The sequence below is a fragment of the Aulostomus chinensis genome, chromosome 2 (assembly GCF_037954235.1).
Source record: "Aulostomus chinensis isolate RoL2024-O1b breed Wild chromosome 2, RoL_Achi_v1.0, whole genome shotgun sequence".
In the NCBI taxonomy this organism is placed as follows: domain Eukaryota; kingdom Metazoa; phylum Chordata; class Actinopteri; order Syngnathiformes; family Aulostomidae; genus Aulostomus; species Aulostomus chinensis.
Window position 1 is genome coordinate 7,280,048 of NC_141321.1, and position 14,992 is coordinate 7,295,039.

General features: G+C 41.4%; 1 protein-coding gene across 2 annotated transcripts in view; it reads right to left on the minus strand.

Annotated features, from left to right (window-relative positions):
* Positions 1-1,142: 1,142 nt before the first annotated feature.
* pde8a (phosphodiesterase 8A) overlaps positions 1,143-14,992 on the minus strand; it is a 53,317-nt gene continuing 39,467 nt past the window's right edge. For both annotated transcript variants that reach the window (XM_086225153.1, XM_086225147.1), the window contains 9 exons: positions 11,033-11,197; positions 8,497-8,545; positions 8,207-8,342; positions 7,907-8,105; positions 6,773-6,990; positions 5,644-5,776; positions 4,821-4,985; positions 4,587-4,716; positions 1,143-3,080 (listed from right to left, as the gene is read on the minus strand). In XM_086225153.1, the coding sequence (XP_086081279.1) occupies positions 2,974-3,080; positions 4,587-4,716; positions 4,821-4,985; positions 5,644-5,776; positions 6,773-6,990; positions 7,907-8,105; positions 8,207-8,342; positions 8,497-8,545; positions 11,033-11,197 (1,302 nt within the window). In that variant the 3' untranslated portion in view covers positions 1,143-2,973. The remainder of the gene's footprint in view (positions 3,081-4,586; positions 4,717-4,820; positions 4,986-5,643; positions 5,777-6,772; positions 6,991-7,906; positions 8,106-8,206; positions 8,343-8,496; positions 8,546-11,032; positions 11,198-14,992) is intronic.

Sequence of the window (14,992 nt, forward strand, 5' to 3'; positions counted from 1 at the left end):
CAGATCAATAAAGACCACATGAATGACACCCTGAGTTTGATCCAGCACCACCAGCTACGAGTTGATAGATGCCCGACTTTCCTCTGCGGGTGCGTGAGGGAGCAGGGCCCTGCACGTTGGCTGACCATGAGTTAGCTTAATTCTATAAATGGTCATAGATGGGAAGTGTTTGTAGACAAAAAGCCCTCAAATACATAATCTTCAGGATTTTGGTTTGTCCTGAAGTAATCATCTTCCAAAGACGGTAATACTTATGAGTAGATGTCACTCTTCTAGTTGCCAAAAATCTGTTTTGATTGCCAAAGTTTTGAGGAGCTGTGTGAAATCACTGCCCGGTCAGCAAAGTAGTTCCAACTACGTATCTGATTCTAAAATTAGAAAGGCTGTTTTTGAAACCCCCCCCCCCCTCCCTTTTTCACTCCTCCCTACTCACTCCATGTAGAGGACTCTATCATGAGCTCATCTGCAAAATTAAAATGTCACTTTTGGGACAGTTCGGTCTCCTGTGCCTCGCTCTCATTTTGTACATCTGCCAGCTTTCTGGCAGCCAGCGAGATGCATGATTGTGTAGTGCTTTGTTAGTGACTGTTGGCTGGACACTACTTTCCCCATGGCATTGTGGGACACTTTGTGTCAACTACATAGGCTAAAATAAATGTCACTACACATTTGGACACCATGACAAAACGGCAAGGTCACTGTAGTAAACTGTGTCATGAGAAGTGACACGCTTCAGTCACAGCCAACGTGATTATGAAGGATTTCATCATGAATGTTACACAGAACCCTGATGAAATTAACGCAGCCAAACATCCTTTTAGAACAAAGTCTTTCTGAAGACTTTGATGGAGGTTTGTTAATACTTCCTGCTCGCTACCATTCATTGCGCTAAGCTAACTAGTGGTCAGCTGGTCTCTCCGCTTCAGAATCACCGAAGAGAAAAGGTAATAAGTGCGTTTCCCCAAATGTTGGCGTGTTCCTTTTCAAGGGTAATTTTGACTTCAGTCTTTGAGATTCACCTTCCCGCAAACCCCTCAAACTGCATAAACGAGTAATTAGAAAACTTGAGAGTCGACGTGAACAGAAAGAGGTGGTAACAACAAGTAAAAAAAAAAGTACAAAGTTAAATAATTTCATTTTATTTTTCATTGAATAATTTCTAATTTTTTTTCCGTGCCCTCAGACCAAGATGTGAATAAGAAAGAAGCAACAGGCCTCCTGACTGAGTGTACATTTATGTCATAAGAGAGAAACTAAGATAACTGGTCAATACATGTCATTAACCATCATCTGCTCGGCTTTTATGGCATTTATATACTGTTTAAAGAGGAAATAATTTTAATATGTGACATTCCTTGACATATATTAGTATCCTAATTTGAAACCAACCTTGAACAAAGAGCTGTTCCCTGGGTCTGTGCATAAAGATGTTGTGGTCAAAATAGAATGATTTTTGATCAAAATCAATGCGAGCCAGCCTAGGAGGCTGCTCAGAACAGTGATAGACAACTCTGCCGTCCACATCCATCCTACCCATTCAGTTCTCTATATACATGCTCTGTGTGACCATCCGATTCACAGGTATTCAGATAGCTAGAATGGTTGATCTCATTTGCTGCAAATCCAGTGTAAAATTCATTGTCTATAAAAATATTGAGATTTACTTGAACATAACCTTCTGACTCTGTCATAATAAAAACTCCAGATGTCTGTTGCAGTTGCACAGTGGGATGTACTGTATAAATATTGTATAAAATAAGGCAGTCTTTTCAGTAGGATAAACCAGATACAAAAATTTCTGGGAGAAAAAATTTTCAAGTCCAAAATGTTTTTTCACATATCTCTGCTGTTGTCAAATGTCAAGCGATTTACAGCATTAAACCAAGAGTAAGGGATTGTTGCAACGATGAATACACCCACAGCCCACACCCCGCCCCCCTGCACGCGCACACACACACACACACAGACACGCACACAACCACACACAGACACACACACGTGTGCGCGGAAACTCCTGATGATCAACAATAACAGCTTATTCTCCATGAAACATCCCATCCCTGGACAAATCACTGAGACGTAGACATTTCTAATATTGTTTACAGTGCAATACAAAAGTGTTCATTCAAACTGTATTTTTGATAAGAAAATAAAAAGGTTTAATATGCTAATGCTTCATATGAATAAGAGTTTTGAGAGTTATAGTCTTATAGTATCTTCATCAGCTTTGGCTTTTCTCTCTCTTGTTAAAATTTGTTCTTAGTTATCGGCTAACTCCTTTATGAGCTTTAATATAGAAAATACGGAACATCTAAAAAAAAAAAACAAACAAACGTCTGTAATTAGTTATCTATGATCATGGTGTTGAGGTTTTTATCTTGAAGCAGTGGCCTAAAATAAAGATCCACTCCCTGACTCAAAGAAAAACATCACCTCCCACATGTATGTTATGGCAGCTACATGTCAACTTGGATGTGTTTCTGAAGCCCTGCCCTCCCCAGAGAAAATACCAAAAAAAAAAAAAAAAAATGCAGTGAAGTGTCCTTTTATGGTTTGGCCTCCAGGGGCATGAAGAGCAATCAAGGTTGAAGGTGATTATATGGCCTGACTTGTATTGAACACCTTCATATCTAGATCACACTTCCCCTCACTCGCCCCTCCAGTAAACAAGCAGTTTTTACTCAGACAGCAGCTTGCCAGGCAGACAGGAGAGCCCACATGCTAAACGGGGGATGGAAGCCTGGAAGGACCCTAACTCAGTCACGACCAGCTACATTGCAAATGCCTGAGAGGCACGAGAAGTTCCTTAAGAGTGCTGTATGTCCATGTCTGCGTGTCAGTTTTCATAGGATGGGGATGGAAAGCCAGCCATCTTTCTGCTGCAGCTGCATGTCAGAAGGTCAACTGCTGGGTTCTCTGTACGGATGGACGTGTGGACGCTCGGTGTGCTACAGGAGCAGTGGGGTGCAGTGCCTACTCGGGAGGCGGTCGCAGGCTGTGCAGCTTCCTTTCATCCAGGCCTTTCCAGTACTTGAAGTTGTTGTCCAAGTGCTGCATAAGATTAGGGAGGTCTGCAAATGCTGGAGACATTTAAAAGAATATTAGATTAAGTTGTTTTTTTCTTATATACATTTTTTTGAAAGGACGTACTAATCCTTCCTCTCTGAATGTACCCTATACAAATGTTTATGTATTTTAGGTTTTGACTTATGAGCATTTTTGGCTGTCTTCATGCAAATGGCATAACGTTTTTGCAGAGTTTTGTTTTGAGGTGAACTTTGGAATTTTACCTGTTACCTGTTTTTCTCTACAATGAAGTCATGTTACGTGTACATGACTATAACATACACAAGAATGTGTTGGAGGGTAGTGAAAAGGGAAACTTCCAAACCACACAATGAGTGGTAAGATGGTTCTGTGCGAATACCAGAAGTCTCTTTTCCCCACATTAACAAGAAGCCACAGAACGGCGAAGTCGCTGAGAACATGGGAGGAAACTGGAGATGTCAAGGAACAGAAATTTCTTTGCGACTGAATGATTGTAACCGATAGTGGGAGCAGTTTATGAATGAATTTATAATGACACTGATACTTCAAATGAGATTAATGTGAATTGCTTAGGCACCTGCAGACACCTGATCTGGCTAATAAAGTTATGGTTAGTGACTCCTCATTTCTATATACAGACGTCTGGTTTTCTCTCTCTCTCTCTCTCTCTCTCAGACGTGGAATATCCTCAAGGAACAGAGGCGGCTACAGAGAAGAACAAAGGCTGTCATTTCCCTCACTTGTAGCCTCATTGTTTAGCTACCACACTGTAGATCAGGGGTGTCAAACTGATCCAGTAAAGGGCCGTGTGGCTGCAGGTTTTCATTCCAACCAAGCAAAAGCAACACCTGGTCCAACCAATGAGCCATGTGGACACAGCTTGATTGATTTAAGTAGATTCAGGTGTTGCTTTTGCTTGGTTGGAATGAAAACCTGCAGCCACACGGCCCTTTACTGGATCAGTTTGACACCTGTGCTGTAGATGGTCTCCCTGTGGCAGACGCTAAATTTCAGCGTATTCAAGGCAAATGCTAAGCAAAAGATAAGTAATGGGAGGAGCTTCATACACGCGTTGGAGACCAAGGACATTTCATAGGTAGCGAACAGACTTCCAGTGTATAAAGTGTATTAACGGCCTCAAAGTATGCATTTGCTAAAATTATTATTAATACTATTATAATATTATAAACATTTTTATGACATTGATTGGCTCCAATACAGATTTGGTGTATCAGAATGTTTCGAAGACATTCTAGCGGTCAAGGTATGTATATTTTTAAAAATTACATTTAATTCAATTGCCATTTTGAGATTGTGATTTAAGAAGAAGAAGGTTTAATCCAGCATCAGCAGGTTAAAACATTTTAAATATTAAACTAAAAATAATAAAATGCCATTTCTAAACATATTCTGTCCTGCTAAACCTATTTTCCCGTTTAAAGGTTAACGTTAAATCTTGACCCTAGAGAAGACACCTGCTTTGAAATGAACTACAACAGATTTCTGTCCGGTGTTGGCGTCATGCTCTGAGGTCTTACCATCCCACGCATCGAACATGTCAGTAATGAAATAGTCTATGAAAGATATCTGCGACTTTGGGATGCTACATGTGTTTCTGTCGAACACAGGCATAACCACCGGGAGACCTTGTCTCTTCTCCTCGTCTGTCTGTAGCAAAGACAACAGGGGATCAGGGAACACACACATAAAATTAATACAACATTAAAACGTATAATAGCAGCCGCACGTTAGAATGTCTTTGCTCTTATCACCTGTGCAAAATACTCCTCTGAGATGCGTCCAGCCCATTCTATACAGAGCTCCTGAGGCCTGCACGGATTGGAGATGTCTGCACATTTGATCAACATTCTCTTGACGAGGATGCGATTCTCAAGGGATGTCAGAATGCTTTTGACAGACTCCTCATCACTGTTTCCCTGAAAACAGATGAAACCGTGAGCACAGCAACACTCAGCAGATGAGCAGCTTTATGAGTAACAGCCTGTACATGAACCAGACCGGAGATCTGAAGATGATAATGTTTGACTAAAGGAGGAGGAGAGTTCATCTCCTGGAACACATGAAAGAACATGCAGATTCCCCATGAGTTCAACACACCCAGCTGTGAGTACTTGAAAGACAAATTATACTTCTTGAATGAAGTGACACTAACCTAATGTATAATTTACACCAATACTTGATTGCATGGTCACCAAACTGAAAGCGCTTGATTCAGTGTGTAGCCAGGTGAAAGAAAAAGGACTAATATCACAATCCATATCATGCCTGCCTTAAAAAGGAAGACAACTTTTAAGTGTCTGTGCAGGGCATTCCACACACAGATGAGAAAGATGGTACCAGGTTGTCAAATTCTCTCCCCACAAAGATATCTGTGCCCAGAAGTCCCCAGGATCAGCATCATCAGTTCTCAAGCCCATACACTATTGTGGCTTGCATACTGTTGGACTGATCGCCGAGAGGCATAATTAGATCGCAATGTTTATCTAGTGTCTGAACGCCCATCTCAGTCCCGCCGATCCATTTATGATGTTAACTACACCGTTTCTAGCAAGGCATTAGAAGTGTTCGTCTCACCCCGTTCTCCTCCAGAGCAGCCAACGGCTTGTTGATGCTGTTCACAAATTTGTTGACATGTTCAAAGTGTTTGGTCATCTCAGTTGCAAGTACCATGTCGATGACAGCCTGCCGTAGTGTTCGATATTCATTCCTGGAAAGGAAGAGGGCGACAGGAGGAGGAGGGTGAGGCAGAGAGAGGAGAGAAGAGAGCAAAATCACAGTGTGGTTGGTAACTAGCATGAGAACTCAAGTGAACAGATTCCCCATCAGACTGAAGTGACAGTGGCCATGAATGGACGCTTTGTTCAGCGTGGCCCTCTGAGGGGACCAGCACATGTGAGCTATTCTACTGGAGGACTCAAGTAACCAAATCACATTACTAGCCCCCCCCCCCCACACACACACACACACACACACACACACCTTGAATTTATCTATGTGATGCTCCAGATCACAGGGTACCAGCTTTATTTCAAAGAAAGTAGAACTGGTGGATGATCAACAATGAATGTTTCAGTAGGCCTGAGCAACCTAATTATAGCAATGTCTGTCTCCAACAGACACTTCAACAATAGCAGAGAGAAAAGTCCTCAACAGAAGACAGAGTTTAAGAAAACGAATGAAACTCAAACTAAGTTTTCATTTTTCTGGTGTAGCCGTTCAAGGTGGTACTTTATATGCAGATGATTACAGTTTATCGAAGATTTGCCTCTTTAGGCTGGGAACATGTGAGAGTGTAAGAAGTTCAGGGGGTAAACTTCTGCCTGCCGGTTCAAGCTTCACCTTTAGCAACTGCTATATCAAGTCAAACCTTCAACAGAGAGGGAACTCAAGCTGTGGAACTAAGAAAGTTGAGAAAAAGAGAAATATTTTCCTCTGCTTTGTAGTTGAGTGAATGTGCACCAACACCTGACTGAAACACCTTAGACTGGATGGTTATTTGATGTGCCATTGATGGCTGTGACTCATGCTGCACATAAGCACTACCAGTGTATGGATAAATCATAGTTCAAACAAAATTTAATTTTGATTATTTTCTTATCACCTTTGCTTTTTGGAGACATAATGCAAAGATGCATCATCAATTTCCTTCCCATCTGATGATCCCATGAAAGCTAAAACAACAGATTTTGGCATTTCAACCTGCCTTTCAATGTTTTTGAAGATGTTGCACTTATCGTCCCTGGTGGTGATCTGGAAGGCCAGTGCTGCATGGTGACTCTCCAGCACGGCTGTGTCATTGTACAAGATCGCCAGCTCGCTTCCTGCGTTGCACAGGAAACTGTTGGTGCGGCCCGGGTGGTCCACGTCATGCACCGTGGCGGCGATAAGGGCAGCTACCTCATCAGTGGGATCCAAACTTTGCTGTTAGGATGAGTGAGTCAGGGAGCAGTGGAGCTGTGAAACTTGACATGATGTTATAAGAGAAGCATCTTGACATTGTTGTTGGAAATGCAACTTGGCACGACTGAAATGTGACAGATTGTGAGAGACAGCCACAGTCCTTATGATCATGTTTCAGCCATATTAGCTGCCTTCACGAGGGCTCAAGATACCAAACGCCTGCAGCTGACGGAGTGACGTATGAAGCCTTAATGTAGAACCAGACCCAACCCACGCGTCGAAGCACTGAAGGAAACGTTAGGACACAGTAAAAATCAGCACAAACAACAACCAGTTGCGCTATTTTAGGCCCAATATTCTCTCCTCACTTGCTCTCTTTGTGTGAGGTCAAGGACTATAAAAAGCGAGTGACTATTTATAATACGGGGGAAAAAAATGAAAAAAATGGCTGGGATCAACAAAATGATTTCACGTGTATTAATTTTGCAGCATCACAGACCTTGGAGCCCGTCTGCAGATTTCCAGGGATTCATTAACGTCAGGTGATGTAACCTTGCCGTTCACTGGCTAAGCCAATGAAAGATCACGCCGCTGACATCAGAAATAGACAGTTTGGTAATCAGCTTAGCTGGTGCATGGCCTTGACCAGTTACTGAGCCACTGACACACTTGGGTGAAACTGCAGCTCTCGAGGATCACATAAGATGAGACGCCGTTCAGCTGAGGCTGAGCGGAGAGCTGCACTTCATATCACACATGAAGCCAGTAAAAGAATCCTCCAGTTCACCGCTACTTAAATAATGTATTTCATGATGAGAGTTTCAACAAAGTAACACGAGACTTCTTCCTGAAGCACTGAAATATTCTGAGAGCAAAACTCACAGCCTGGTTCGCAACCTTACTTACTAAACTATCTGTGTGTGTTTTGTTAATTTACCTTGACCCTTTCTTTGCAGAGGAAATATGCAGTAGCGTGCAGGACATCGGCTGCATGTGTAGAGTTGTGGTAGGAGTTAGTGGAGTGGTAGTTGGCTTCAATCACTTGCAGCCAGGAGCGCAAAGTGGCCTCAGGGCAGTTAAGGAACTCGCAGACCCCAAAGCGAGAAAAAATCTTCAGGCCCAAGAACGTCAAAGGCCTGCAGGTGGATGCAAGACCTCAGTTTATCAACATCCGCGCTCCCTCCCTCCTCATGAGACATGGTTTCTTTGGTGGCTCTTCACTGTGCTGTTGCCTTACCGTTTCATGGTTGCAGCCTCCAAGTTGAAGATGTCAAAGTCCCAAGAGTCCTCGTTCTCCATGGTCTGAGCTATGCGAGGGGGGATGTCATTCAATGACAGGGGAGTGGTCAGGTGACTGGGGATGTGATGCGGTGCTGCGAGCCACAGAAGAGACAAGAAAAGTTGGCGTCTGGATAAACAGTGCATGATTTGTAGTTCACTATTCATTTTGGATTTCTCCAGGCAGAGGAATAAACACTGAGCTCTACAACACATCATTTCAGAATATTCCTCTTTGTAAAGACTCACGTTTTGTTGACAAGATGTATTCATTTCCTGACAATCTGCGCAAACCATCCTGTGAATGACAGAGTGAAGTGACGGAAAACAAATGAGAAATTTAAAAAAAACTATATTTATAAAAAATGCATTATCAATCATTGTTCAAAGCCTAAAATTTCAACTTAATATCTTGGTGTCAATCCGTGTCAAGTTGAAAAGCTCATAAATGAGCCTAGAGGTGAGATAAGCCCCTTGATGTGCATCACGTGTGGGATCTGAGCTGGACACACGCTGGAATATGTTTTGGGTGCTGTTGAAGGGTAAGTCAATATGAACAGAGCCTCTGCCTCCCTCACGGTAGGTGTCAACTATTTAGCAGCCTGGCTTATTGGAGCCCCTCTTCAGCATCTTAATTTTAATCTGTTAAGAAAACACATCTTAAAACGCGTTGCTTTGGCTCTGCTGCAGCCGCCTCTCTGTCTGAAGTCACCACTCTGGGGTCTCAAGGGTCCTGCCAGCAGCACTCTCCGACTGGTAACACGTCATGAGTCAACAATGAAGGCTACTGTGCTACAGAGGGATTCATTCTGACAGTAATGTGCGGTTATCAGTTCCAAATATCAGCGTCTTCGATTACTAATAATTGGTCCCTTGAAAAAAACCTATTGATCGACCCCAGCCTCAGAGCAACCCAAACAGATAAAAAACATGTCAAACTGATAAATCATCGGTTTAAACAATTCTGAGGACCCAACAGCTCCCCAACATCCTGAGCTATCACCTCATTCTCACCAGTAACCATCAATAATGGGTCGATGAGTAGTAACAGCAGATTTCCGTCGTGTGCTCTAACGTCTAGACTATTGTCAACTACGAATCTTTTTAATGACCCAAATACTGAGCAAAGACAACAAAAGTATTTACAAGAATTGCGACGTTAAAGTGAATTCCGAAATAAAAATGCGTCTTGAATGAAGTACACGCATGTTTCCCTCATCTCCCATGAGGGCTCATATCATTTCCACATTAGCCTACAGATGGAGGGCAGGGATTAATGAGAAATATCAGCAGTTAAGAGAAAAATACCTCATTTACAAACTGGTCATATTTTTCAACATGCATTTATCATGTAACCTACAGCAGATTATGACATCCACCCTCCCATGGGTGTTGCTGCAGGCTGTGGGGGTAAGTGGAGCTCATCGGTAGGGAAACAGATGATCAAACATGGCTTCTTTAGTGGTTACAAGTCTCAACTTCTTGCTCTTCAATTTCTACGTTGGCTGTTCTAAACAGACGACACGCCGAGCAAAGGATTAGCATCCTGTTTGTTTTTTTATGCGATTACGTAAATGCAAATGTGGAATTTAACAGTTTTCTCAAAAGGAAATATTGTCGAAACAAGTTCCAGTTGAAGTCTCAAGATGCATTATTATGAGGTATAAAACTATATCCTCAGGCCTTGGAAAGTTATTCAAATGATCAAATTTCGGAACCCTGTTGCTCCCCCAATATTTCGGCTACTTCTCACTGATGACAGTGAAAGGCATCTATCACCCGGTCGCACCGGTATATATTTTGGGTGTCAGAGAGAACATGGGTGTGTGTCGTAGAGTGACATGTTTACTTCACAAGTGAAAAAGGAAGAGGAGACAAGCTCATCTTTGACCCAGGCATTGTCTCATGGTGCCGCTGCCTCTGTACACACTAGCTATTTTAAGACTTTCTCTTCAGAAAAATGACAAGTCTGCACTTAATGTTTGCTCCTGAGTTCAGATGCAGATACAACACCTACAACAAGGTTGAGGGAACAAACACAAAGTCTCCGCCACCAATATGATCATACGTGAATAATCATCTAAAAGTAGAGAACTCCTCCATTGCCATCTCAAGACTCCCTGGTTTCATCAGTCATCACGCAGAACAAATCTTTTCTGGGGAAAGTGTAACACCTCCCTGTCTCTGCGACTCCAGAGTCGACGTTTACAAGTAAAGCCATGCTTATTCATCTGGTCCAAAGAAGAACAGGATGTTTCCAGGCATGTGGAGTCAAGAGGAAGAGGTTCATGTGAGTGTTACTGTGTGCAGAGAGAACAAGACAGAGAGAGAGAGAGAGAGAGAGAGAGAGCAAGAGAGAGAGAGAGAGAGAGAGAGAGAGAGAGAGAGAGAGAGCAGGGAGAAGGAGAGGGTGGGGTGGGCTTTCCTCTCCAGCTTACAGGAGCACAAAGGACAATCTAACACTTCCTCTGGGGTTGTTGCCAAGACTGCCAACTTGGCACTCTTTCTACTTCTGTACTTCACCAGTGCTGTCTGTTAATCTCCCTCTGTCCTCCTCAAATATTAAACAAAATGCCGCCCCCCCCCCCCCACACACACACACACACACACACACACACACACTCCTGACACATGGATGTTCACAGGGACATGCGCGTTATCTCACTGGAACAGAGCTCTGACATGTGTTATCATATGAGAGTCCATTCATTCAGAGCGGCAGGAAGTAGTTTGGGTAGTTTATATTTTGGAAGGCCCTGCATGCTACACAGGAGCTGCTCCTTACCGTCATCAGACCCCCAACAAGGTCATTGGTATGGGGATCTTCATCCTTGGTTCCCAGCTGTGGCGAGTAAAGCTCAGTGGTCCTCAGGATCTCCAGAACCCGATCCAAGGCCTCTGCCACAGGCATGGGGCTGCTTTCCTGTGCCGCATTGATGATATTAATCACCTGGAAAAAGAAATAGGAACCAAAATTATTTGCAGACACCATGGTGAGTATTTCTATTCAAGAAACAGAGGTGTATATTGGGTGAAATTGAAGCCGCCACCTGCCTCACTGCCACCCTAACCCAGATGACGAAGAGTCTTTAGGTGAAAAAATCACTTAAAGATGAGCCAATCGAAGGCAGGGAATCAGAAAACATCTGGAGGGTCCCTTCTATAAAATATTTCATTATGTTATTATTTCCTTAAATCTTTAATTTTTTGGCGAATTTGTGAGTCGTTATTTTCATTCACTCATTTTCTTTTGCACTTTGCAAACACGATAAATGAATACGTCTGGCACGTTTTTAACTAGAAAAATGTAAAAACAGCAATTTATTGTGAAAGATTTCAGCAAAAGACGAGTTACCACTGAAACTTCAGCAGATAAACATCTTATGCCGTTTAAATAAGACAGGAGTTGATAAGGAAACAAATTATTGGACAGTGACTTTAAAACAAATAAAAAGAACAAATTCCAACTGGTTGATTTGTCACATGAGATTAGAAGAAATAATACGAGGAGATCCATGTTTACAGTAGCAGTCAAAATGTTGGCAAATAATATCTACTATACAGATTATTAGTGTTTTTACCCCACAAGCAACAGATCACATTAGAAAATTATGAATCATATTGAAAAATATTCATTAATAGAGACAAATCTAGAGCCAAATGAAGACATTTCAATGTAAATAATCTAATAAAAGTGGGTTTCCAGAAGCAATTGGCATTATTGAGCTCATTTATTCAGGCCAGGCTGATCCTGAGTGTTGAGGGTCCAGAGCACAGAGGCTCCAAGACACTGGAAAACTCCACATCCAGGCTCCGAGCAGGCTCCTGAGTCAGAGGTACAGGCGCTGACAATCAAGCCAGAAAGCTGCTGGGTTTCAGTGTAACCTGGAGCTGTCATCGTGTTTGTAGGCCAGTCCTGCTACCGCGCCACTGCTAGCAAGACCAGGCTTACTGCTAACACTGGTAGCTTCAACTTCAAGGAGTGGCACCTTTATTGTCCCAAACCATAATTATTTTATTTATATGTTTGTTTTGCCCCGATAAAACTAATCAAACGAAACATGCCAGTTGCATATAATCACAAGTGCTGGTAGGACAGACACTTTAAACAGTGCAGCTTGTACAGGCTAGCTGTTCTTGCTAGCCATCCAACTTGCTGCTGATGGCGGGAAGACTGGCATTTGTCTTTTCATCTTATTCCCATTAAGAGAATAAATAAGCTAATTTCTATCATGTTAAGCGCTTCCTTTAAATGGTTGATTTGTCAGAGCAAGCCTGAGCAAACTAAGAAAACTCATTTTAATAGACCATATAAAAAGACATAATATCCCAGCTATAGTGATAAGTGTCGATGCTGAAAAGGCCTTTGACTCCGTGAACTGGGACTTTCTCTACAGAGTTTTACATAAATTTGGATTAGATGAAAAAATTATCAAAACCATAGAAGCACTGTATAATGAACCCTCAGCTAAAATTAAAGTGAACGGACAAATATCAAATAGTATAGTTCTGGAACGAGGAACAAGACAAGGTTGTGCATGGTCACCATTACTTTTCGCATTATATTTGGAACCAGTGGCTCAATGTATACAACAAAATGATAAAATAAAAGGAATTACTATTCAAGGGATAGAACATAAGTTAGCCTGCGACGCGGGTGACATTTTGGTCTTTTTAGAGCAACCGACTAACTCCCTGCCTAAATTAATGCAGACATTTGAGCAATTCAGCAAACTGTCAGGATACAAGATCAACATAGGAAAAACGCAACTGCTTACATACAACTACGACCCACCTGATAAAATAAAAAATAGGTATCCATTGGCATGGCAAACAGAACACTTTAAATACTTGGGCATTATAATACCAAAAGATCTTGAAAAATTATCAAAATATAATTATACACCTATCAATAAAAAAATTAGAGAAGACATAGCAAGATGGAATTTAATTCCTTTTTTCAATTTTAGCTCTAAAATTGAATCCATCAAAATGAACGTCTTGCCGAGACTTCTCTACTTATTTCAGACCCTACCGATAGAGGTTAACCAAAACCAATTCAATGAATGGGACAAATTAATATCGAGATATATCTGGCAAAATAAAAGACCCCGAATTCGTCTTAAAACATTACTTTTAGCAAAAGAAAAGGGAGGATGGGGCCTTCCCTGTCTAAAAGAATATTACATAGCAGCTCAGTTAAAAGTTATTATTTGCTGGTGCAACCCTTCATATGAAGCCCAATGGAAGACCATAGAAGAGAGGACACCACCTATTCCAATACAAGCAGTTTTAGCTGACGATAGCCTACAAAGTTATATAAATGATATCGAAAATCCTTGGATAAAATTTACACTCAGAATATGGAAAACAATTATAATGACACATTAACTAGATCAAGATATGGCTATTTTTAAGTGGTGTGCTTATGACTCTGGGTTTGCACCAAACAAACTAGATACCAGATTTAGAGAGTGGACAAACATGGGTATAACAGCTCTCTGTGGGATAATGGAAAAAGACATACTTTACAGCTTCGAAACACTTAAAAGGAAAATTCTCACTGGATAGAAAAGATTTTTACAGATACCTACAACTACGTTATTTTTTTAACAAGGTAAAACATACAACAGAGACAAGTAATGGTTTGGTTGAACTGATTAGGAAAGCATATGAATCTAAGGATACTAAAAGAATTATTTCACTCCTGTATAGAGAACTCTCTAACCTTAAACAATGTTCAACTCTGTATATTAAAACACTATGGGAGAGGGAAGGAGGGATAAACATTTCTGAGTAAGAATGGAAAGTAATGTGGATAAACCAGTGGAAATGTATGAGTTCACAGAGGTGGAGAGAGTTTGGGTGGAAAAGTCTGATAAAGTTTTTTATAACACCCTCTCAGAAAGCCCATTATGATGGAAACCCTCCAACTTGCTGGCGAAAATGTGGGAATTTAAATGCCAACCATTATCATGTTTTTTGGAATTGTAGTGTCATTATTGAATTTTGGAAAGAAATACATAAAGATATCCAGCATGTCTTTACTTGTCAATTTCCATTTGAAATTAAGACTATTTTCTTTGGGCTGTTACCTCAAGAATGGAGGAAAAAAGACAAATATCTGTTAAATGTGTTGCTCACAGCTGCAAAAAAATCTATCACTAAAAAATGGATGTTGCAAGAAAGGCCGACCCTGAATGAGTGGATGGACATTATCGTGGATATTTACAAAATGGAGAAGATCACAGCCTCTGTTAACCAAACACTGGACCTGTTCTCATCACGGTGGGAAAAATGGATAATATATGCAAGGCCGCGCAGACCAGAACTCTTTCCTTCAGTTATGTAATTGCTGTACTTACAGGAGACAATCTACTCCCTCCCTGTTCTGTTTTTATTTTATGTTGTCATTTTATTGAAAAACTGTCAATAAAAAGATAATTAAAAAAAAAAAAGAAAACTCATTTTAGCTGTCAGTCACTAGCCAAAGCTTGTGACCACGGGTAAGTGATGCAAGATGACCTCTCTCTTATTTCTGAAACATTTCTCAGGCAATAAAGGATGACTAGTGTGGCTTGTGGGATGGTGCGGGAAAGGTTAGAGATATATTTACATTCCTCTAAAACATGAGATGTTTTGGAGGATTTAGCAGTGAGCACCTGTGGTGATGTGAGCGGTATAAGCAAGCGTTTTCGCCTGCTCACTCTCTCTCTCTCACACACACACACACACACACACACAC